The sequence below is a fragment of the Stylophora pistillata genome, chromosome 7 (genome assembly GCF_964205215.1).
Source record: "Stylophora pistillata chromosome 7, jaStyPist1.2, whole genome shotgun sequence".
Classification (NCBI taxonomy): domain Eukaryota; kingdom Metazoa; phylum Cnidaria; class Anthozoa; order Scleractinia; family Pocilloporidae; genus Stylophora; species Stylophora pistillata.
The window spans coordinates 6502242-6526245 of NC_142525.1; the positions used below are offsets into that span (position 1 = coordinate 6502242).

A 24004-nucleotide genomic window follows, 5' to 3' on the forward strand; every position below is an offset into this window, starting at 1 on the left:
TCGCGAGTGACAAAAGATACAGAAAATAGTCAAATACTCGTAAAAAATAGTTCGTGGCTATTACAACGGAAAATTATGTAGAAGATGAAAATTGCCCCAGTGAGACGAAAAAGATAAACAACAAAAATGCCGCATCTTTATTTTTTAAAACAAAGGTGAAACGGACACTGAGAGACGGAAAAAAAAAAAAAAATCACAATATTAGCGCTGATCTATCACGAGAGCCACTTACATGTTAAAAAAGAAAAGATCAGGTTAAGACTTTTTTGAAGATCTCTGACAGAAGAACACAACTAAGACAAACAAAGAACCCATAGCAGAGTTGAACCGATTGGGAACTGGGAGGGACATTTATGTCCCATCCGGGTCCTGCGTACCCCAGCTCTTTCCTCTGCTTCATCATCCATTTGTAAAGAGGCTCAAAGTATTCCGACAGAGCGCCAACATCTAGCGTTTCACTTCCGGTCAGCTTTTTGAGAGCTTCCGGCCAAGGTTTGCTTTTGCCCATCTTTAGCATATCCCTAAAGGTTGAAGGAAAGAGACGCCATTTAATACTAAACGTTGATATCTTCGTTCACGCGAGAGCTCTGAAATTCAGATTTGTGAAAAGCAATTCATTGCATAACTAGCGCTCTCTACTGCGAGGATCGTGCATCATACGTATCTAATACCGCAGTTCAAAAAAAAAATATATGAACTTCATATATAAATTGCAGCAATTCATTTGTTACCAATGAACGATGTTTTTATGAATTCTCGGAAAAAGATTTAATCCTGTCCGTTCGTGACGTGCTATTAAGTGCACGTGGCACGTGAACCGCCATGACGTGACTCGCTTTGGGGTTTAACTTCTCCCTCCTTCTTTTTCGGTGTTAACTCCTCCACCCCCAGATCTCATTAGTAATTCTCCTTACTGTCTGCCATACGATTCTTATGATTTAAGTTCGGAGAATTTTACGTGTGATCACCCAATAATCCCCTATTGACACTTTTCCTTATCCTCACAACTTCTCTACTTGCTACTGAAAGGAGAAATTCTGTTTTGTTACTCATGGGAGTTAAAGAATTTCTTCGACAGCTTTCAAAATATATCTACTTGGTTTTTTGGTGTCGTGTTATACCCGGCAGTTCACATTTACCGGATCTCTGATTAAAAAAAAAGTTGGATAAAAGAAAATTAATTTTAAAAAAATAAAATTTGGCATATTGTATGTTTTCTTATAATGCGCGCCAAACACAAAATTTCTATTTGATTAAGATTCAGTCCGCGTTCATAGCTCTCGCACATCCAGGAAAAAAAATTAGAAAAATAAGAAACGCATTCATAAAAAATAAATGACTTGAAACTTCTCAGTACAGTACACCAATAACTGAAGGAAAAAGCACATTAATAAAAGAAACACATCTTTTGTTGTCTCAATTTACCCGATCTTCTTTCCTGCTGCTTTAGACTTGTAGATGGAGCAGGTATGCAGAGGCCCCTTATGTCCGGCTGCCTTACAAGCGGCCTTGTGGAACTGGAATTGTAGCACGTAGCTCATAAAGTACCTGGGGAATAATAATAATAATGAGAGAAAGAAGTAAAAATTGATTGGCGACATATTCATTGGAGAAATGTTCTACCAAATACCAAGTTTCTAGGCTAGCTCTCTTCTCGCCCGACTTTCAATTAGGAAATAAGCAGTTCAGAAAGGCATGTGACTACTGCTGCCGCATCCCACATCTTTATGAGTACCCTGTTCCGCAAGAAAAAGATGATTCAGGAATATAGTGACTAACTGACACTCAAAAATAATCAAATTAAACTGGGGCTATTTATTTATTTCATTGCAATTTCATTTTTGTGAGACTTTCGTTTGAAACAAAAACGCATTCCGTGTTGTAGGATAATCCTGGCACCCCACCCCCCTCCTGATGGCCCCCTCCCATCCCCCGAACGTCGACTGTGAAAGGGATAAGAAAAAACTCCATTCCCACTTACAGCATTACCCACCTGATGTATGGTGTATTAGCAGGAATGTGATACTTGCATCCAGGATCAAAGGCTTTTTCTGGCCTTTCCACAGCAGGTTTTATTCCCTGGTACTTAGTCCTCAGTTCCCACCACGCGGCATCGTAATTCTCCTCAGTGATCTTTCCACTGAAAACCTTCCATCTCCATTGGTCGATCAAGAATCCAAACGGCAGAAAAGCGACTTTGCGCAGAGCCACCTTCATCAAGGCGTTTATGTCAGATTATAGCAAATGAAGTCAACGAAATACTTTGTGAGACGACTAGACTTACGCTTAAATTCATACTATACAGAGCTGTCAAACTATCTTTCGAGCAGGCCAATTAAAACCAAACAAGAGTTGGTAAGAAAAGAGAAAAGATCGTAAGAGTGGGAGCTCGGGTAAACGATGTTAGAATTGCTGTAATGATAGAACGGAAATTCACTGTAATTCGATTTTGATTCGTGTGTGGTTCGTTAAAACGAGGAGTTAAGAGTCGATTATTTCTTCCAAACAAGAACTGCCATCTCACCTGTATCATTGCTGACCTCCTCTAACAAACCGATGTTTTTCAAATGCTGTGGCGTATCAACGGACAAGGACATAGTGTCGCCAACGGCTTCATGGAAACCTGGGTTGGCCCCGGTGCGATAGACGATAGATTGGTTCCAGTACTGTAAGTAATACTGGATATGCCCCAGCTCATGGTGCGTGGTTACCAAGTAATTATGCGTTACACCAGTACACTGCTTGACTCTGCAAATAAAAGAAAAGTTTTGAAATTGAAGCATGCTCCAGAAAATTCGCAACTTTACCTCCGCCACCATAGAAGTATGTACTACAAGACACTACCCACTGCGTTTTGCATGAAATTTAAATATTAATCTGACCGTTCGAAGATTGTTTTGAAATATTCTTAATATCGATTGTGTAGGTCACCATTTTGAGAATAACATGGTAACCTGGCCGTTTCAAGTGTCAAGAGGAAACAGAGTTAAAAAGTTGGTAAGTCACTGCTACCCGGCCAGGTTGCTGAGCCAAATCGAAGATGGCGGCTTTACGCGGCTTCCGAAGTGAAATTTCCGGCGCATTTGAAGTCATCTTCATTATGCGAATCTTTGTAAACTTAAAATGCAGTCAGGATCATAATTTCAAATCTACTTTATAATTGCGGGTACCAATATTAAACAATAGCGTCGGAATCAAGTTGTGTTCACAACTTTTGGTGGTCCGAGTCCAATTTATTTCGCGAAATCTACGAAAATAACGTTTGAAAAAAAAATTTCATTGGGAAGGTGGTCCATAAAAACTGTGACAGTACCCCCTTCCCCGTTTTCCTGAGTTTCTACTGACTGCAAATGTTTTCAGGCGAAAAATGTTTGCTCGCCTTAATTGAAAAGTTGTCTTTCATGAGATGTCACGTTTAGAAGCGCCCGTCGCATGAAGCTACATGGGAGATTTCCGTGAGCATAAGAGTTCATTTAACTTAAAGGATTGAGTTCGATTCGTGTTAGTTCTCCAAGTATAAGCTAGACGCGTATAATGCTTTTCCTCTTATTGCGTGACGAGGGTACAAAAAACAAAATAAACAAGTTACGTAACTTCGGTAATCGCTTTCGTCGAAACTTTTACATCGTCTTTAAAAAAAGCAACAAATTTAAACCTTTTTCGTAGTCTGCATAGGGTAGCTGTGACGAAATTAATTCTCAAGCGAAAGTACGCAGTTCTAATAAAATAATTTGGATATATCAACAAAGTTGAAATGGTAAATTGGCCACCGCAACGATTACAAAAGCTGACGTTTCGAGCGTTAGCCCTTCGTCGGAACGGATAGAGGAATTGTGGGTTGTGTGTGCTTTTAAAGGCAGAAAATGGAGCTACGTTATTGGTGGGCACATGGCAACGAGAAAAACACGAATAAATTAGTGGAATAAAAAGCGTTCGTTGATCCCTGTGGGATTTGGACTGCCGGTTTGAAAGATGAGCTTTTGTTCAAGAGTTTTACGGCTTTCCGTGCTACCTAAGTGTAAGGAAAGACCGCAGGGGATCGGAGGATTAAGGTTATGTCCAAATCAAATTTACCTGAACCCCCCTATAAGGCTTTTTCATGTTGTTATGATCCCCCAACCTCATCATTAGCAGTCAAGTTTTAATAATCATGACTCTGTTAGCCACACCCTCCTGTACCCACTGAAAACCATGTCACCCCCCAAAAAACCAAATTTCCTCCAATTCCTTCCCCACCCCTCACAGGGCAATAAGTAATGACTGCTCCCTTACCATAGAGGGTAATTTAGCTCCTTCTACAGTAAATGTGTCTCCCGATGCACAGTCCACTCCAAATAAGGCACATATATCACCAGCACCGGCCTCTTGCACATCCTCCGAAGGAATAACAATAATGGTGAAAAAAGTGGGCTACTAGAATATGTGTTCTATGTGCCTACGAACAGGCCCCAACATTATCAGCACTTAAGGCATTTTACCTCCAATGTTTTAATCTACCGGGAAAATGTGAGGCGTTGAGGAAGCGAGTACACGAGAAGTCTGAAAGGTGTCCAGCGTTAATTATCATTAGTGCCAGACCCCAGGCGAACCTCTCCTAGACTCGTGTCAAATCTTCCCGGTAATAGCGATAACGAGGGAGGCTACTGTACCATTAACCAGGCCATTTTCCAGATGCAGAAATCCTCTGGTTAAAATACGAGAGTAAGTGCTGAGATTTAGATACGAAAATTAGGTTGTTACTTTCAAGCTATCATGACGCCTTTTTTCTCAAGAAACGTTTTTCAATTAACCTCAATTTGAAAGTGAGGGTCTTTAAAGCTCGGAAATGGTCTTTCTCCCCTGAGATTGTTAGGTTAGGGGGGAGGTGTGAGTGCACCATTGCCCAGATACTGCTAGCCTCCCGGTTAGCTCAATTGGTTAGAGCGCTGGACTGTTATGCGGGAGGTCGAGGTCGATGGTTCGATCCCCAGCCGGACCAACACTCAAGGTATTAAAATAACTGAGGAGAATGCGCTACCTTTCTATAATATCAAGAAATGGATAGACATTCTAGTCTTCTCGGATAAGGACAAACAAACCCTAGGTCCCATCTCCTGCATCTATTAAATAGTTAATTTGGTTAGGCAGGGAACGTTAAAGAACCCACTCACGAGATTACTGTGACGTGGTCTGGCCTGTTTACTGGGAATTGGGGCATCTTCAAATAAGTTTCCTTTGATTGTTAGTAAACTGCTGATTCAGTCCGGCCAAAGTCCCCCAAAAAGTATCGTGATGCGCATTCGATCATATCCACATGTTACTTTGCGCAATATAAATATTAAATTACTATTATTACTATTATACAACAACAAACATATGAAACATATGTGTGAACTGCGGTTATGAGACGTATATGAGAACGATCCTTCGCAGTAAAGCAGTATTTGAGCAATAGTGAAAATCAGATCTGAAAAAAATTTCAGGCCTGTACGGGACTCGAACCACTGACCTCTGCGATACTAGTGCAGCGCTCTACCAATTGAGCTAACAAGCCAACTGGGAGCAGGCCATCAAATTAATTCGATATAAACCCGTAGATGATAAATCAAACAACAACAAACATATGAAACATATGTGTGAACTGCGGTTATGAGACGTATATGAGAACGATCCTTCGCAGTAAAGCACTATTTGGTGGTTCGAGTCCCGTACAGGCCTGAAATTTTTTTTTTTTTTTCAGGTCTGTTTTTCACTATTGCTCAAATAGTGCTTTACTGCGAAGGATCGTTCTCATATACGTCTCATAACCGCAGTTCACACATATGTTTCATATGTTTGTTGTTGTTTGATTTATCATCTACGGGTTTATATCGAATTAATTTGATGGCCTGCTCCCAGTTGGCTTGTTAGCTCAATTGGTAGAGCGCTGCACTAGTATCGCAGAGGTCAGTGGTTCGAGTCCCGTACAGGCCTGAAATTTTTTTCAGGTCTGATTTTCACCATTGCTCAAATAGTGCTTTACTGCGAAGGATCGTTCTCATATACGTATTACTATTATACTGACATTAATTCGGCGTGTTTATCACCCTCTTTTCCTGGACTGCATCGTCAGGATTCAAAAACGACAAAAAAAAAATTTGTACCGTCTTTTCTTTTTGGTTACCTCCATTGTGTCTGAATGCATTCGGACGATCCTTGGCACCTTCAGACGCTTCCCTGTCCGAGTATTTACGATATACGCCCCTTGTTTTAACATCCCTTGGTACACTCTGAGATAAGTCAGCTGACCATACCTTCCGGCCTGCAAGATAATCAAACAGAAGAAAACACAACTAAACTTCAGTGAAATGGGCTAGAAAATTCAGTATACTTGACTTTCACTGCAGTAAATCTCAAAATCTCTCCGCATCTTAGAATTACAATGGTTTTGCTTTTTATCACTCTGTGATTGGTCCACTAAACTTGCGTCACCCTGTCAACCAATCAGGTGCAAGAGCACCAGAAATATCTAGGCGAGTGAGTGCTCAGTCTTTTCTCGATGAACTGATTATAGCTGCCATCTTTGTTTTTTTTCAGCAGGGGGAGGGTGGGGAGAGAGAGAAATTTCCACCAAGGGGGTGAGCGACGGTCATAATTAGGAGAAGAGAGGGGGTGGAGCAAAAGAAATTTCCTCGCCCCCTCCCTCCACCGTCCACTCTTCCTCTAAATCGAATCACTCACTCTCATAACACGCTTGCACTGCAGGCTGTAAATTATTTATTCCAAAGAAGTTGTTTATACACAAAACTCTTTCATTATCATCTTACCTCAAGCTTGAAAGCCAGACCCACAAAAGGGTGAGAAGAATTCCTATCATTGCTCATCTCCACTTGCTCCCCGACACTAAAATAAAAAATCTACGTTTTAGAGTTTATTCTAGAAATGGACCACTTTCATAATTGGCTGCCGGATTAATATTCTTTTGTTTAAATTTAAATTAGCCCTTCTGGCCTCGTTCTCCAGTACAAAATTCAAAAGAATACAATATCTCAAGCGAGGCCAGAAGGGCTAATTCAAATTTAAACAAAAGAATATTAATCCGGCAGTCATTTATGAAAGTGGTCTGTAATGCCCCAATGTGGGGCAAATAGGCCCCCTTCAATAATTTTAAGGGGGGGTCATCACGCGAACACCCACCGCTAAAGCCTATCTATGACGTATCGCTAATATTTTCATCTACATTATTTTCTGGTTTCCTGATCCTGACATAAACCCTTACTCCAAATTCCTTTGAATTCGCAGAGACGTGAAACAGACTTGTTGAGAAACAACAAGCATTCCTTTCATAGGCACCTGGGTCTTGAAAAATAATCATTTCTTCTAAACGCAGCTGTCCCAAATTTTCTTGACAAGTTTTACGTCATCTATACATCAACGTATACCTAAAAATGATACTTATATTGCAGTACATAATTTTAACTTCTTACTTTTCAGCATCCAAGGCAAAATTTGTCACCTCAAAAGGTTCAGGCAGGTAATCCACAACACCATAAAGGAGAGGCTGACGGATAGAAAAAGCATTTTTACTACAAGAAGACCTGTAAGCGCGTGCAATATATACACCTTATTACATGGTTTAACATATAATACGCTCGGATATTTTAGGAGTTCCGCAGTATTTTTCCTAGCCACAAAGGGGCGAGGAAAGATAAAAGCGATGGGCAAAATGTCTGCTGGTATCATTATATGTTAAACCATCGAATAAGGGATTTATTATTTCAATGTTGTTTCCTTTTCTAGCATTTGGCTCCTAGTTTGCGAAATACATCCTACGGCCTTAGCTGTGCCTAGTATCGATCGCATGCGCGAAAAACGCAAACAACACGAACGAAACCATTAAAGTGTTATTTTTCTGTGTATTCCTTTCACCTTTGGTAGATGTTATTTGTTTACTTCACTTTTCATGAGTATCAACACTGTTGGGTCTCACCGAGTAACACTTTTTTTTCCTGGCTAATCCCGGATTTACAAGGAGGGGCCCTTCTTGTGAAAAAATAAAAGAATGTCTCATCCTTTTTTAACCATTTATCTAGCACAGACTCACCTGGACCCCTTTGTTTTTCAGAGCAGATCCAACGAAAACTGGAGTAAAGCTTCTCTTTATGGTCGCTCGGCGAATGGCAGCCTAGGACAGTAAAAATTCATTCGGAAGTGAATCTCTGATAGGGTGTTAGTTGTGTGAGTCTAAAGCTACCCTACAGTATCATCAAGCTAGATTCAGCTGAAGTTACAGGTACCTTAAGCAAGTACAGGTTGCCCTGAAAACAGACGAACTACTTTCAAAGCACTGTTAAATATTTCAGTTTTCAAATTTCCAAACACTGCCTCTGCTCCATTTGGCACCGTTCTTTCCTTAACCATTGTAAGTTTTCAAAAGTTGGAAGGCAATCATTTAAAAGCAAGCAATGAAGTGAAAACAGAACCTGAAATTTTAGAGGTGTAGAGTTCTAAAAATTCTAATGATTAACTAGAACCAAGAGGTCATGTGTTAGCCCGGTTTCCATTCGCAAGTTATTCGCTCACACAGTACTAGTGCCCAGGAACAAAAACGGTTATCACGGTACTGTTCGGCATCTCACATCATTTAATGTTTTAATTAGAGTTTATAATAGCCTTATTCAACCACATTTTGATTATTGTAACGTAGTGGGGGGAAACTGTAACAAAGGCCTTTCTGAAAAACTGCAAAGGCTGCAAAATCGGGCAGCTTGCATCCTAATGTCAGCGAGCTATGATAGTAAGGTAAAGTCTGTTTACGAGCCTAATGGCCCATTAGGCCAGTGCTTAACTCCAGTTAAAGATTTTTATATCGTGACAGTGTAAGTGCTTATCATTTAAGGAATACCGAAAACAAATTAGTTCTTCTACAACCTCGAACTATCTCAAGAGAAGTTTTTTATACAGCAGAGCTAAATTGTGGAACAACTTACCTGTAGACCTAAGACAAGCGTCTTCGTTGACTGATTTCAAATCTAAATTAAGTCGCCACAGTTTAAAGTAAGATCTTAATTCTAAGTAAATTTTAGACACGGCCTCCATGAAAAGCAGAATTTTTTTTATTTATTTCTTTAATTTGAATTGTTATTATCAAATTATTATTGTAGTTAGATAGATAGGTTTCTAGTATAGAATTAACTAAATCAACTGATGGAAAAACCGTGTATAAATAAAGTTGTCCTATCCTATCCTGTTAGGTAAACGTATTAAAATGATGGGGGAGGGGGGGGGGGGGGGCTTCGATGGCACAGCTCCTGAACTACGATAGGTACTAGCGATAATTAGTGGCTTTTCTTCCAGAAAAATGTTGCATGTGTAACAGCACTACTGGTTTTCGAAGAATTTATACAATTTCAACTTTGCATTTCAACATTTTCGCAAAAAATATCCTAAAACAAGTCAAAATGCGTGTATAACTCAGCTAATTATAAGAGAGAGGAAATCTGTCAAAATAAACAGCTTTATCCATCCATCCATACACCAGACATATTTTTTAATACCTACAATTAATTGTTCTTCTGTCGGTGGTATCTCCTCCAGCAACATCTCCCCAAGTGTGTCATCCACATCCGCCACGGTTTCTGATGAATACAAACCCCGGCATTTAAAAGACTGTAAAAACAGCATCATGCAGAATGCTACAAACTCTTTTATTACTACACTTTAGGTAAAAAATGGGGGCTGTAACGTTGCTATGGTAACCTAACACTACATAAGTAACAAAGAGAACTTGTTGGAAAATTATTTGGCATGTTTTGATTAAATTTTAGAAGAAACAAAATGTATTGAGCCATCAAAAAAATTTGTTACAAATTCATATAGAACCACCTTCGGCTCTCGCTTGTAGCTGAGGGCCTGAACATAAAGGACTATGAAAACCCACTAAAATCATTGAAGTTTTTTTTTTTTTTTTTCCAGTTCAGTGCTTTGACACTTTCACTTCCAAAATTCTCCTTGCTGTCTGCCACAGAATTCCTACGAAAGACAATTGTTACCATTGGAGAATTTAGTATTTGATCAACTAATAATCTTCCTATTGATATTTCCTTTATTCTTGCCACTTGTCTGCATGATATTTTTTTGAAGTTCGTGGGGAGAAATTCTGTCTCGGTCATTTATGGGAATTAAAGGATTAACCATGTACTAAGTATTCTGGAATTGTGTTGGCTCCACTTCATCTGACCAGCCCAGAAAATTTACCCTGTTCGCTCAAGCTCTCAATCCATCAAATTCAAAACTTGAAATAACCGGGACTCGATCACTGGCAATTTCCAACTCCAGATGCAATTTATTCAATTTCACTTTGGGTTCTCATTGGCTCTCAGCAATATTTTCCTTTGTTCTAATAGGTCATAAAAAGTGCTCTTATTAAAAAAAAAATCCTCAAGTTTCACCTATAAGCTCTTGTCTTCTTGTCGTACACTCATTAACCATGTCTTCAGGGATCACACCCTCTACCACTTTGGACCTGTTAGTTAATAATAATTATAATCAGCAATAGTTGTAAGACACTGTCAAAGATAATTACCATTTTTTGGATAAAGCTTTTTTTCTAGTAAGGGTAGATTTTAGCCTCATTGTATTGTATCCCAATAATAACAGGAGCAGGGTCATTGAATTTCTAGCCTTGTGATTTGCTAAACAGAGTAATGTTTAAAAAAAATAAAAAAAAAAAACATAAAATAAAACTTATGAGAATGAATAATCTTAGCCATGATTTCCTTCAAAGTAATAAGCCTTCCATCGCACAAGATCAATGACTCCATTTACCTCTGATTCCAAACCAATCGGCAACTGAGTGAAGGCTGCAGTGTGTTGCAGCTTTGCTCTGTCATGAGTGAAATAATTTTTTCACCTTTTAATAGGAAGTTTCTCTGATTAAAGACTTTGTGATAAAAAATTAGCAATTCACAAAATGGTTTTTCAAACTGCTCCCACGGTCATTTTCAAGTTGTAATGAAATATAAAAAAATTATCAAATAAATTTGATAGTTAAAACAGATGAAAATGTAACATGATTCTGAAAAAAGACTTTCCTCAAAAATGGTGGGTGATCATTTCCATTTTTGGCTTTGGTCTGGTCTCTTACAAATGTCAATGTCACCCAGGGTTTTGACACAGCTGTAGAAATTCCATTGCAGCCCAACAGTTTACATGTTGAATGCTACACTCTTCAAGTCATTTTTTTTTGCACTCATTTTGTCCAGTTTCTCTTTGTAAAATCCATAAAATTTTTTACCTCATTCCTTCTTTGCCACTAAGTTCTAACTTTAAATGGAAAAAAATGTTTCCACATACTTTTCCTCCATCATCCCTTCCCTAGACCTACCATTTTCATCTTAAGTATTTTATATTTTGAGGTACACAATCAGATAAGAAGTTTGTGAAGAACATTATGTACTGTAATGTTCCCACCAAGTTGTGTTATCATTAATATGTAAATATAAAGTAGAACATTATCAGTATTTTCAAAAAACCAAGATGCTATGCTTGTAACATGCCAATATTCAAACAAAAACAACCAAGAATCAAACAACAAACAGTTTGACCATGTTTACCTGATTTGACTTAAAACTCTGTTTGGATTTGCTCCCATTCTGAAAAAAATGATAGAAAAAAAATATGCATTACTTTAATTTGCACTCTCATATCATTCAAAAAATACAAATTAAATGCCTTTTATCATGGAAAATTCTGAGAGGACTTTTAAGTGACAACAAACTTTTTGCATGCCAGATGTTTATATGGTAGCTAAATTAAATTTAGTTCTTATTGTCTACTGCCTACGGACAGTGTTGGGATAGTCCAAATTAGCTTCAAATGCAAGATGTCAAGAAGGCAAAGTGCAGCAATTCTGACATGTTAAGCTTTTAAATATAACAGATCCCCAGATCAGCAACCAGTGCATTCATTTCAAATTTAGGACAAGATGGAGGTGTTTCTTTCAAAGAGGAATAACCCTTGTTTTTTAAATTATGGCATAATATGATCTTCTCATGAAAGAAATTTGGGTGTTAACAATACAACTTTGTATCAATAATTGATCATACAAAACTATTTTTGATAATAGTACAGTGTACAATTATTTCAAACTGAAAATAAGTGTCATGAATGTTCAGGCTACTTTACAATTACGCGGTAAAAAAATTTCGCAAACCTGATCACTCATCTGTAAAAGATATTGAAGAAGGAAAGGCACTTTTTTCCATTCAAAATCAAAATACTTTACTAACATTGGCTACATCACTTAGAATACTGACTGTGCTCAAAAAATTCTTTACAATTTAACAGCCACACATACTAAAGTTAATCGTACAAAATTGTTGCCCTACCTAAAAAACTAATTTTACTTGTTTAAGACGGAGAAAACTTAATTTGTGGGGAGGGATGTTTGTAGAAATTTTTTGCAAATAGGAATTTCAAGGACACTTCTGTAAGGGGCACTTAGCGGAGGCTCTACTTCGAGGATTTACAGAAAACCAAAATGTCCAATAAAAAATAGATTCCTCACCTGTCGAGTTTATTGATGAAGGCAATACAGGGTACATTATAACGCTTCATCTGACGATTAACTGTTAGTGTCTGACTCTGGTAGCAAAACAAACAAAATCATAAGCAATGTAAGAGCCACCAATTCTCTAGTCTCTGACAGCATCTACTATCTTTTCAATAATGATACTTGGTTAGATACAGAGTGGGAGATACAGAGCAGGCTGTAGAAAGACAGCAAGATGCCTTACTCTTTACTTAGTCTAAGGATATAACAAAACTAACCTGCACCCCTCCAACAGCACATAACACCAGAATGGCACCATCAAGAACTCTCAAGGCTCTCTCCACTTCTACTGTAAAATCCACATGTCCTGATAAATGAAAAAATAAATTGTCAGCAAAGTTATCAAAATTCAATACTCTAACTTAACACTTCCGCATCATAACTACAGGTACATTTGTATGTGATGATAGTTCAAAAGTTTATCCTTTCTGACCAAGGAAGGATTCTCTGTGATAAAGCTGCAACAAGTTCTGGAAAGCACCTTAGGAAATGGATAGAGTACAGGACATGTACTATTATGGGGAACTTGCAAACTGATGTTAGGGTGTAAAGCATCAACAGACTCACCTGGTGTGTCAATGATGTTGATATTTGTATCTTTCCAGTTAACATATGTTGCTGCAGACTAAGATAAATATTTAGAGATATATGTATTCAGTTATATCAACAAGTACATGAAAATATAAAAATAATATCACTTCTATAAACAGATGGTAACAAAACAACAGAACTTGTGCTGTATCTAAAAAATATTATCTTCACTACGCTTTGCAAACATTCCAATCACAACAAATTTAAGATGCTGCAATGTTGCTACCACAATCATGTATATCATCTCCAAATTGTACATTCATATGATTTTTGTTTCTAGAAGTCCTACAGCAAAAAAAACGACCTTGAATTCAACGTTCTTGGGAGTTGTAAAACGATTAAAAAGGATCTCTCCATAGCCAGGCTCCATATTCGACTGTGGTTCTGTGAAGATCAACTATTTGATGCCACAGTAATAAACATTATTTAGTCACCAATGAAAGTAATGCCTAAAAAAATTCAGGTCTGTACAGGATTTGAATCCATAACCTTTGCAATACCGGTGCAGTGCTCTACCAAATGAGCTAACAACAAGCCAACTGGGAGCAGGTCATTTTGTTGGTTTCTAATAAACCCTTGAGTAATGAATGAATGACTGTGACTATATGAATATTATTATTTATTTACATATATTTGAACTGCAGATTAATAAATAACAATTACTTCTTAATATCTACCTGTATGGTTATTCCTCGCTGTCGTTCCAAATCCATGGAATCCATAGTGGCCCCTACATTGTCTTTACCTCGCACCTGGTTAGAAAATGAGGATCAATACCAACAACAAAATCCGATCCATTTAATACATCAACATTATCTTTCTTGAGCAAAGAAACTGTTTCTCTTCAATAAATCATTAGAAACCTGAGATATACTGCATTACAGTTCATCAACTACAGTAAGATTCTGTATCTTGTATTTTCTCATTTGCTTGTCATAATTATGTAGTCTGGTCGTGCTGGTGAGAGTTGAGCCCTGGAAAGGATTGTTGTTGGTAGCAATGACTCTAGCCTGCAGTGCCAGCGTATTTTGGGCGCACGAGTGCACATTTTCGTATTAGGCCGCCATCTTAGATTTGGTAACTGTGGAGGATTGGGGCGAGGAAATATTTGCCGAGGGAGTAGGTGTCAAGTGGAAAAATGGGCAACGGGGGAGAGGGAGGAGAAGGAAAAAATACTTTTAAGATGGCGGCCTAATACGAAAATGTGCACTCGTGCGCCCAAAATACGCCGGCACTGCAGGCTACAATGACTCATGTTTTGAAAACATCAGCAGAAGCCATAATCGTTTGACTCTGGTGATGACTTCCACAAAGGTTGTCTGTTGGAAACATGGAGATGCCCCACACCAGAGCAATTTTGTAATCTTTTGAAACCAGATACTTGTTTTGTCCGTACAGTTATTACTTGATTGATGGACACATGACGTTGACTACAATGATTGCATGTGCATTAGACTATGATCAGTCCTTTTCCAAAGAGAAGACAAAGACAAGGTTGTGTTTACAAAGTTAGTAGGTTTACGATACCAGGTAAATTATTTTATATATTAGGACGATTCAATTAAAAGAATCAATCGCAAATTCAACAAGACTTGAAGTTTTACAACACAGGGATGCAGCTAAAGTTTTTAATAGGCCGAAATCTAGGAATGATAGGCCTTTGGCATGCGGTACCTGGGGGGTCCAGGGGCATGTCCCCCGGGAAATTTTGAAAATGCGTACTCGCAGAGATGCATTTCCTTGATTTTGGGGGCAAAATCAAGGGCATTCATTATTTCCCATACATGAACTACAAATGCCGCTGGCCATTGGGCCTGCAAAATAGACGATGTGATGCGAATGATGCGATTATCACACTGAATGAAGTGTTTACAATCCTTTCAGTTCAGGTAAGACAGCAATAAAGGTGTAAAAAAACGAAATAAATAGATAACAATCTTCTGACAACATTTAAAATCATTTTGGAGAAAGAAGTAGTACTTTACAACCGAAAAAATCGCATTCACGGCTGGGTAATTTTCTCGGCTTCCGGCTATTATCTACATCCCTGCAACATTGTCCAATTTTTTTGTCACTGCATCTAACAACAGGTCCTCCTCTATAATAATTTGGATATATCAACTAAGTTGAAATGGTAAATTGGTCACTGTAACGATTACAAAAGCTGACGTTTCAAGCGTTAGCCCTTCGTCGGAGCGAATAGAGGAATTGTGGGTTGTGTGTGCTTTTAAAGGCAGAAAATGGAGCTACGTTATTCGTAGGAACATAGCAATGAGAAAAACAAGAATAAATTAGAGGAATGAAAAGCATTCGTTGATCCCTGTGGTATTTAGACTGCCAGTTTGAAAGTTGAGGTTTTGTTCAAGGTCCTTCTCCAGACTCATCTAACCCCAAAAATCAGATAGAATGATCATATATCATACATGTAACTACAACTCATAACACTTTTGCTACTAAGAAAATACAGGTGTCTGACTGCACCGTCTGAGTCAAAAAAAATTTTGACCAATGTGATGACAAAATATTGTTGGTGATAAGAGGACAGAGCACGTTACTCCTTATTGATTTGTTAAATTATGTTCAAGCAAACCAATTTTCTCAATTTATTCTCACCTCATGCATTTGACTGATTCTTCCAGTGTAAAACAACAGTCTTTCTGTCAGTGTGGTTTTTCCAGAGTCAATATGGGCAGAGATACCAATATTTCTAATTTTTGACACATCCTTCAATCAAAATAAAGGAGAGATTGCTGTTTTTAATGCACGCAGCCAAGGCCACCAATGTTGAAAAAGCACCCATCCAGAAATAAATAATTCCACAAGGGGCCTGCATGTATAAAAGTAATGAACACTGCACAAAAATCAAGGCTTTCCCTAGGTAACCAGGGTTCTTGCTAAAGATTTTCATAGGAGGTAAAAAATAAGAAATAGAAGGTAACTTTGTTACCTTCCCCCATGCTGGGGTGTGTGGGTCGCACAGGCCTCCATTAGGGTCTAGGGGTAGGTTTTCCATGTGTGGATGCCATGTTGCCAACTGCGACATTTCTCCAAAAATGCTGGGCTTTTTCACTTAACCGTGAGAAGAATGGAATGGAAAACATGGTGGAGGCCATTTCATGAGGTGACTGCGAGGGATGAATTTGGTCAAAAAAGCAGGATTTCTTTAACATAATTATGGTGTATTTTCAAACCAGTAACATGTGATAGATATCTTCACAACATTGGTTGGAAGGAGGAAATAGATATTTTTCCAAAAAAAATTAAAAAAAAAAAAATCATCGGATAACTTCAGTAAACATTTCAGTCCCAGGTCTCAGTGAAATAGCTGGTAACATTTACTTGAACAGCTGGTAAAAATAACCAGTTACCAGCTCTCAACATGAACCCTGAGTAACACAGTAGCAGAAAATACAGAGGTAAACTCAGAAAAACCACCAGGATTTCTTCAAAGGCAGGAGGGAGTCACACTGCCTCAAACAGAGGGCACACAACAAAATGTTATGTTGACTGTGACCCTGTGTTTTACTCCGTGTGACAAAAAGAGGCTTACAGAGGTGGGGTGGGGGAGTTCACAGCCACCCAGAGACCTCCCCCCCAGCTACATTCTCAAAAGTATCGGGATAATATCACTATTCACGTGGGAATAAAAGACAAGGTAGAAGAGGTGGACAAAAATTAACATCGGTGGACATTTAATTTAGTTAAAAACTGTTTACATTCTCCGAGGAGGTTGTGTACCTCAAATAATATTAAAGTTATGGGCACTTACCGTTACTCCAGACGCGAAAAAACGAACCTTAACCTACAAAAAAATAAGAATCTGTTTGTAAGATTCAAGATAAATTAAGAACGAAAGATAAGTACAACAAGGTCAAATCAAGTACTGCAGTACAAATAAATGCAGCTTTTACTCCCTTATATATTGTATCGAACTCGATCTGGAATTAGTCTTTCCTTATAGATAACAAAATACAAGAATGACAATTCAAAATGATATTATTCCTTTGATTTCTGATTCTATCGTTACTTCGATCCCAAAACTTCCAAAACCTCTCATGTAAAACAAATCGTATTGTTCGAGAAAGACGTGCGATTATGTAATTAAGCTTTTCACTTCTTCGCGATTGAGAATTCTCGTTTCGTTAAAATTCATTAAAACTAATATAACGGTTCGAACACCAAGGTTAAAAATCTTACATTACGAAAAAGAAGGTGAAGTCCAGATCGCTGGATCAACAGTGTCGTTAAACCCATTTCTCGAGCTAAAGCATTTCAGTCCGTATGTTTCAGGGAATTCTTCTAAGCAGCTTTCACCAGGCGCACGTCAACCAGTGAGCGCATGATCAGACAATACCTACTGCTGCTGACCAGTTTCGTGGAAAAATGAGTAAGCAATCTCCAAAGACAGTATGTTCTACTGCAGTGGCTTGGTTGCTAAGGGATCGGTCATTATTTATTCCCTGAGGGGTGGGGTGGGGTGGAGTAATTGGGGAGATGAGAAGATTTTGATTGTTCCAGAATTAAATTTGTCTGTGCCCCATGGAAAAATGTACTCGAACGAAAACTTACAAATAACTTACTATAAAGACATATATTTACCTTACAGTGGATAACTTTACAGGCATTTAAAAAAAAGACAGGACACTGCTTCTTATAGAGTAGACATAAACATTGATCCACAGGACTACATTTCTACACAAACCCCATGAAATAACTCGACATAACTTACGTAACATTACGCAACGATATAAACATGAACCGCAGGTACACATCGCCGCCCAGGTGACAACTAATGAAACGTACAAACACGTTAACTAACAAATTAACATGTAAAAATAATACACAAGAAACAACAAATGTGAGAGTAAAGTGTCATGTCTTGCACAAAAACACAAACATATTGACACGGCTAGGTTTAGAACCCAGACCTCTATACCCGGGGTCTAGTGTCCTAACCATCAGGCTACTGAGACTGACTCTGTGTTTTTCTCAGCTCTGTAATATTCATAAGTTCCTCTTTCCCCCACATCCCTCCTCCCCGTTGTCATTGGCATTAAATCGGCATTAATTCATCTATAGTCCCCCGATATCTCCTTTCATAATTCCTTTGTTAGAAGGCGCAGAGAGGTGACAAGACATTGTTTCTCTTCGTTAGCAATTCGAAGCTCTCCTACATATTGCCGGTTTTGGGATTTTGCAAACTAAAGATCTCCCTGACTGATTAATTTCACTTCCTATTGTTGTCATCGATTGTTTGGCCATGAAGCTGACTGTTTCAGGTAAAATAATCCATTCGCTTTTGCAAGATGGTTAACCATTTAAGGGACTGTCTCTCTTATTTCCACCCGGTCAATTTCGCGTCAAAAATCATTTTGACTGAAACTCTAGCTGTCCCCTGAAAGACTTAACTTAGGACAGAGCTAATTAAAACTAGATATGTTTTGATTCGAAATAAACTTCTGACTGCATTAGGGGCACTAATTATTTCCCAATCCGTAGGGGCCGTCGCAACGTCTCAAAAATTGAATAACAGGCATCCTTTGTAACATTGTAAGACATTTGATTCACGTAGTTAAGCCACGAAATTTGAATCAGATTGCTAAAAAACCTGTCTAGTTTGCCAAGAGAGTTAGAATTTCCGTCTCAATATATTTGAATAGGCGAATTTCAGCATATTTTGATCCCTATAAATTGCCATCGGCCGATGGCCGTAAATAACCTTGATTTAGACGTTAAGTTTTGGGATTTGGGACCTGATTGACAATTCTTTTCGACGCAGCTGTTAAGTTTAGACCTTTATAGGTAAACATATGCAAAACCCCTGTTCGTTTTAGACTTTTCAGAAGTTATGAGCGTTTTAATCAGCACATGTACGAATATTTTCAATGGGTAATGCGGACCTCTCTGAAAGCAGCATCCCTGGTAACACCAAATTCTAACTAATTGACAGGGAAATGTGTATCAGCTGGAGGGGAGAATTAACGATCAGATGTTGGGAGTTAAAGGGTTAAGAGACAAGAGGAACAATACATGGGCAGGGTGGAAGGGAGGGGTGAGGTGGTCTCAACGTGTCCGTTGGAGAAATAAACTATGGGTTAAACTTGTATTTGCATGTGTCAGGTGCTAAGTCACTGGAAACGAACAAAAAGCCAGGCGCGTAAAAAAAAAAAAAAAAAAAAAAAAAAAAAAACAGCGGGAAACAGTGGCTTTCATTTATTGTCAGGAATATGGGGATGTGTAGTTTAAATACAATGCTAGGCGTCTGATTTTCTTAAAACAAGTCACTACTCACAAAACAACAACTCTCCAGAAACACTCCGTCAAACAACGGTGTATACAAAACAGAGACAAACTTTTAAAAGCCTAAGATCTTGTCTTGTGTACTAAATTGGCTGAGTTCACCCACTGAAAAGATATACTCGTAATCTATCGTCTACAGTAAGTTCGGAATCGAGCAAGTACAAAATTTCCATTTTATACATGTCAGGAGCTTTGACGTTAGGCGCTCTTCTCAGCTCGTAATGGACTTACCTCGATTTAATCCCAATCGCCTACTTGATATTGCCAGAAGTGATTAACACGTAGCTTCTCCCCATTATATTCATACATTATCCAGCAAACTGGTAATAAGAACTTAACACCTGGTAGTGCGCATGTAACATCAAATTCTCGTAACTGATTAAAAAGGAAATGCGTAACACCTAGAGGAGAGAATTTACAATCAGATCTTGAGAGTAAAAAGGTTGAGGTAATTAAACCAATAAACTTGAAAAATGTGCTTTGAAATTAGCCCCGTCTATTTGTCATCTTTTTAATTTATCTCTCGTAACTGGTAAACTCCCTGTTGAATGGAAAAACCCTTTAGTTGTTCCAGTCCATAAAAAAGGAATTGGGATGAATTGAGATGAAATTATCGTCCAATTTCTCTTCTTTGCGTCATCTCAAAAGTATTAGCCACAGCGTTGTCTATTCAACTGCGTTAATAACCGCCTCGGTGATCCTTTAGGCGATTCGAAACATTGTTTTCTCAAGGAACGCTCTACAGTTACACAATTATTGACATTCGCGGTGTTTGTTCTCTGTACATCAACGCTTAAATTAATTGTTTATAACATGTTGTTTGGCTCCAGTGAGCGATTATCGCCACATTTCGCAATAGAGAAGAGAAACGAAAACAGTTTCGCTCAAAAAGCGAAGGTAAGGAAGCGTCAAAATAGCACTTACCTTTCTCAAATTTAATCGTTCAGTACTGATGCGGAACTCGTAAACCACTAAATTCTACAACTTTAGGAAGCTCAAGTTCTGATAAAACAAATCTTAACTCGACGATTTACATTTTGACTGACACAGTGATTAATTAGTCTTGCCGATAGTTAGACGAAAGTCCTACTGCAAGTTGCTCCTTTCCTCAGAGATGAAACCGAAGGCTTGATGAAGAAGTTAGTAATACTCCAAGAAACCCGCTTAGTTTCCGCGTAGTGATCGAGAGAAAGAAACGCGAGGAACTCACGCGGACCAAATCTCTGACTCTATCAGTGTGCGTGACACTTGAATAATAATCATACAAATCGATTTCAAACAAGACTGGCTCTGTAAATCTTAGAGTGGTATGATGCATGAATTCTTGTGAGCGTTTGTCGTGAAACTTGTACTATCCAATAATTGTACCTCGGAGATAAGTGGAGATCCCAGCACGGTGCATTGGAAGGAGGTGGCTGTGTTAAAAAAACAAAACAAAACAAAACAAAAAAATTCAAATGCTTTAGCGTGCACCGCAGTGACAATGTTGGTAACAGTAGATCTTCGTGTCAAATTAGTCTGTAACTGTGAGTTATTAAAATTTCAAAAATGATCAGCAAGAAAAAGACTGTTAAACAATTTATGATAAAAGAAATGCATTCTACCCAATCCTCTGTCACGTGACGCGATTAAAGGCAAATATAAAAGGTTTTCACGCATGGCGGAGATTCACGTGCGCACATATCAAACCTGAAGGATAACATGGATTTAAGGTACACTGATCAAGTTGCTTGTGGACAATTCAGCCATGACAATGAAAAAAGAGGGCAATTTTAAAGAAATTTGCTTTTATCAACTGATTTAATAATGCAAATTGGCTACTGTTAAGAGTTTCTAAACATGACATTTCGGGCGCGGGAACGAAAGATTAAGATTGAAAAATAAAGGAAGCGCTGTCTCGAGCGTTTCACTTTAAGCTTTTTCATAATCTCTCTTTCCTCTCTCCGCTGACGAATTTGTGATTGCAGTTACACCATAATACAGGTGACCACATGATTTAATTAGAGGCTGATTTTGCTGGATACCTTGTTAATCTTGTTTAAGCGATTTCATTTTAAACTCTTCTACCACAGTGGACGGTTAAGGTTATTTCTCTGACGCACTCTCTTTGGAAATGAACGGAAATACTCCTGCAAAATCCAGTGCATGGTGAACTTCCTAAACGACTGCAGAGAACCCATCACTGAAACAAACCTTTCTTTTACTTTTCTTTGTATTTTGGGCTAAACTGCAGAATACCCGACCCCTCATTTACATGTCATTAAATAAGAATAGCGTCTCTTGTGTTATGCCTCGTTCTTCAAAGCCTCCCGACACGTGTAAATGAGGTGAACAGGTAGTTTGGAGTTACTCCGTATTTCAGTTGCACAGACGCTTGAACAGGCAAGCGTTACCTGACAGAAATACCCCCTCTCCTCCACCACACACCGCCAGAAAAGAAAATAATATAGACGTATTCTATCTTATGTTAAGCCTCTCACATAAATACTGACAACAGTCATTGCTCGCCCTCACATTTTGCCCCTCTTTCTTGTTTCATTCAGTTTTGAAGAGTTTCTCTTTTTTCCTACTGACGGCTTTTCCTAAAATACTGACCTGTGGGTTTAATGTCCCATGGAAAAACATGAAAGGAAAAGAACGTGCCGACAAAAAGAGAAAACATGGACAGGATCAATCGGGAATGAATTCAAAGTGAGAATAATTCCGTTAGGCCACTCTTACGCCATTATTTACAGTCACATCACTCAACCTCGTTCCCAGGGCCTTTCACTTAGTTGGGGGTGAATGAATGAATGAATGAATGAATGAATGAATGAATGAAAGCCTTTATTTAAAGAGGGTAGCACTTAATAGCCAGAGGCTAATAAACTTGTGGCCCTCACAGATTACACAGCTATATAATCAGATAAATATGTAAGCTACATTATGTAAACATTTAAAATAAGCATTTTAAATAAGACAAGATTCAATTAAGAAGATATTATTAAATAGTAAAATGATGCAAACATTGCTGTTCCTTAAAAATCTTGGCAAACAGGTTCTTTTTAAAATATGCTATAGAATCTAGTTTCCTAATTTCAAGAGGTATACTATTCCACAGTCTTGTAGCCGAAACAGCGAAAGAGCGTCCTCTCTCTGATTCTCTTTTGTATTTAGGACAAACAGCTTTAATGCTTGAATATCTAGTGTTGAGGGAGTGCCGCTTTTTATTCAAAATTCGGTGTTCATTAAGACAATTCGGCAGACGCCCATTAATTCGCTTATACATTATTATGCATTTATCTATCTTGTGTTGCTCATAAAACGGAATCCAACCTAGCTTAGTAAACAAAGCACCTGATGGTGTCGTGCGATCGGCATAAGAAATAACTCGTGCCGCACGTTTTTGCAATCTTAAGACCCAATAAACTATCTCTTTGTTGCAATTTGACCAAACCACGTTGGCGTAAGACATAACAGGGCGAATAATGCTATTATAAAACTGAAGTCGCTGTTTAAGAGGTAAACAGGCTCGAATGTTACGCAGTATTGCGATTCTAGAGGCAATCTTTTTACATACTTTCTCAATATGTTCATTAAATGACAATTTGCTGTCAATTTCTACTCCTTATAAGGTAGCACAATCCACATTATTGAGCTGTTTTCCGTTTACGGTAACAACTATGTCACTTCCATTTATGTCAGCCACACATCTTTTCCCAGTGGTCGTGAGTACTTTAGTCTTGTCTTCATTTAAGGGGAGCTTATTTGCTGAAGCCCAAAATTGAATTTCAGAGACAGACTTATTTAGTGAGGGACTTAAGTTGGCTAAGTTTTTCACATCCGCAAAAGCGTTGACAGCCATATCGTCTGCGTAAAGGTCCAACTGAGCACTTGTATACAAGGGCAAATCGTTGATAAACAAAATGAAAAAATAAAGGATCTAAAATACTGCCCTGAGGCACTCCATGCAACATCAAAGCTTCGCTTGACTCACTCCCATTTACACGGACAATTTGCTTCCGATCCGACAAATAAGAGTGACACCAGGCAAGCTCCCGGGTGACTATACCGTACAGCTCCAACTTGCGCAACAATAGCTTATGGTCCACCATGTCGAAAGCCTTTCGATAATCAACCAGGACCATGCCGCATACATGATTGTTATCTAAGCCGAACAAAAGCTCGTCACTAACTTAATTAGGTGGAGGGGTGGAGCTTGAGGTGGGAACAAAGGACAAAGGCTTTTGGAACGCGGTTCTCACATCCGCTAGTGACACACTCGACTGAGCCTCGTGTGCTAACTTTTTTCCTTTCCACATTTTGACGTGATCTGCAATCTATTACGTAGAATATACAGGGCAACGTGGAATCTGAAGTCTGTGACACCATGGCCTAGAGAGCGATTTTTGTATGAAATAATTAAAACTTCCCTGTTAGAGCTCAATTCAACAACTTAACCGTGATCTGCACTCTCCTTCGGTTTTACTTCATATAACGGTGCATGCAAAAACGAAAAAGTACTGAAGGCATAAACCTGTACGATAAATTGGCTTGGTTCAC

General features: G+C 38.5%; 1 protein-coding gene, 1 long non-coding RNA gene and 1 pseudogene across 7 annotated transcripts in view; 1 reads left to right on the forward strand and 2 right to left on the reverse strand.

Moving 5' to 3' along the window:
* The window catches only part of LOC148726371 (uncharacterized), a 447217-nt gene that overhangs the window by 153862 nt on the left and 269351 nt on the right, over nucleotides 1-24004 (forward strand). Inside the window, exon 1 of one of the 2 annotated variants that reach the window (XR_015989484.1) lies at nucleotides 15670-15692. The exons of the other annotated variant lie outside the window; for it this stretch is intronic. This is a non-coding gene — a long non-coding RNA (uncharacterized LOC148726371). Of the gene's footprint in view, nucleotides 1-15669; nucleotides 15693-24004 lie in introns of those variants that run through there. 2 annotated transcript variants of the gene reach the window in all.
* LOC148726383 (angiotensin-converting enzyme-like) lies at nucleotides 124-2663 on the reverse strand (annotated as a pseudogene). Its single transcript, XR_015989475.1, has 4 exons — nucleotides 2525-2663; nucleotides 1994-2211; nucleotides 1426-1548; nucleotides 124-521 (listed from the first exon to the last, which is right to left on the reverse strand). The product of XR_015989475.1 is annotated as an angiotensin-converting enzyme-like (transcript).
* LOC111319065 (elongation factor G, mitochondrial-like) lies at nucleotides 2609-17479 on the reverse strand. Of its 4 annotated transcripts, none has more exons than XM_088727399.1 (17): nucleotides 17360-17462; nucleotides 16932-16964; nucleotides 16110-16287; nucleotides 15776-15886; nucleotides 13840-13914; nucleotides 13139-13196; nucleotides 12790-12878; nucleotides 12527-12597; nucleotides 11574-11612; nucleotides 10410-10483; nucleotides 9520-9596; nucleotides 8063-8143; nucleotides 7446-7519; nucleotides 6786-6861; nucleotides 6143-6280; nucleotides 4273-4374; nucleotides 2609-2748 (listed from the first exon to the last, which is right to left on the reverse strand). In XM_088727399.1, the coding sequence occupies exons 3-17, from the start codon at nucleotides 16203-16205 to the stop codon at nucleotides 2719-2721; spliced, it is 1191 nt and encodes a 396-aa protein (XP_088583525.1). In that variant the 5' UTR covers nucleotides 16206-16287; nucleotides 16932-16964; nucleotides 17360-17462; the 3' UTR covers nucleotides 2609-2718. The 4 variants fall into 4 exon arrangements, with proteins under 4 accessions (XP_088583525.1, XP_088583523.1, XP_088583524.1 ...); XM_088727397.1 differs by having other exon boundaries at nucleotides 12527-12603; nucleotides 17360-17453; XM_088727398.1 differs by lacking the exon at nucleotides 16110-16287 and having other exon boundaries at nucleotides 12527-12603; nucleotides 17360-17479.

Excerpts from the sequence above, each read along its gene's own strand:
- LOC111319065 (XM_088727397.1), bottom strand. The coding sequence starts at position 16,205 with ATGTCGCAGTTGGCAACATGGCATCCACACATGGAAAACCTACCCCTA. Across the intron at positions 10,484-11,573 it reads AGAGTTTTAAGTCAAATCAG|GTCCAAAGTGGTAGAGGGTG; the intron begins GTAAACATGGTC and ends ATTAACTAACAG. Across the intron at positions 7,520-8,062 it reads TGAAAAACAAAGGGGTCCAG|CCTCTCCTTTATGGTGTTGT; the intron begins GTGAGTCTGTGC and ends TCTATCCGTCAG.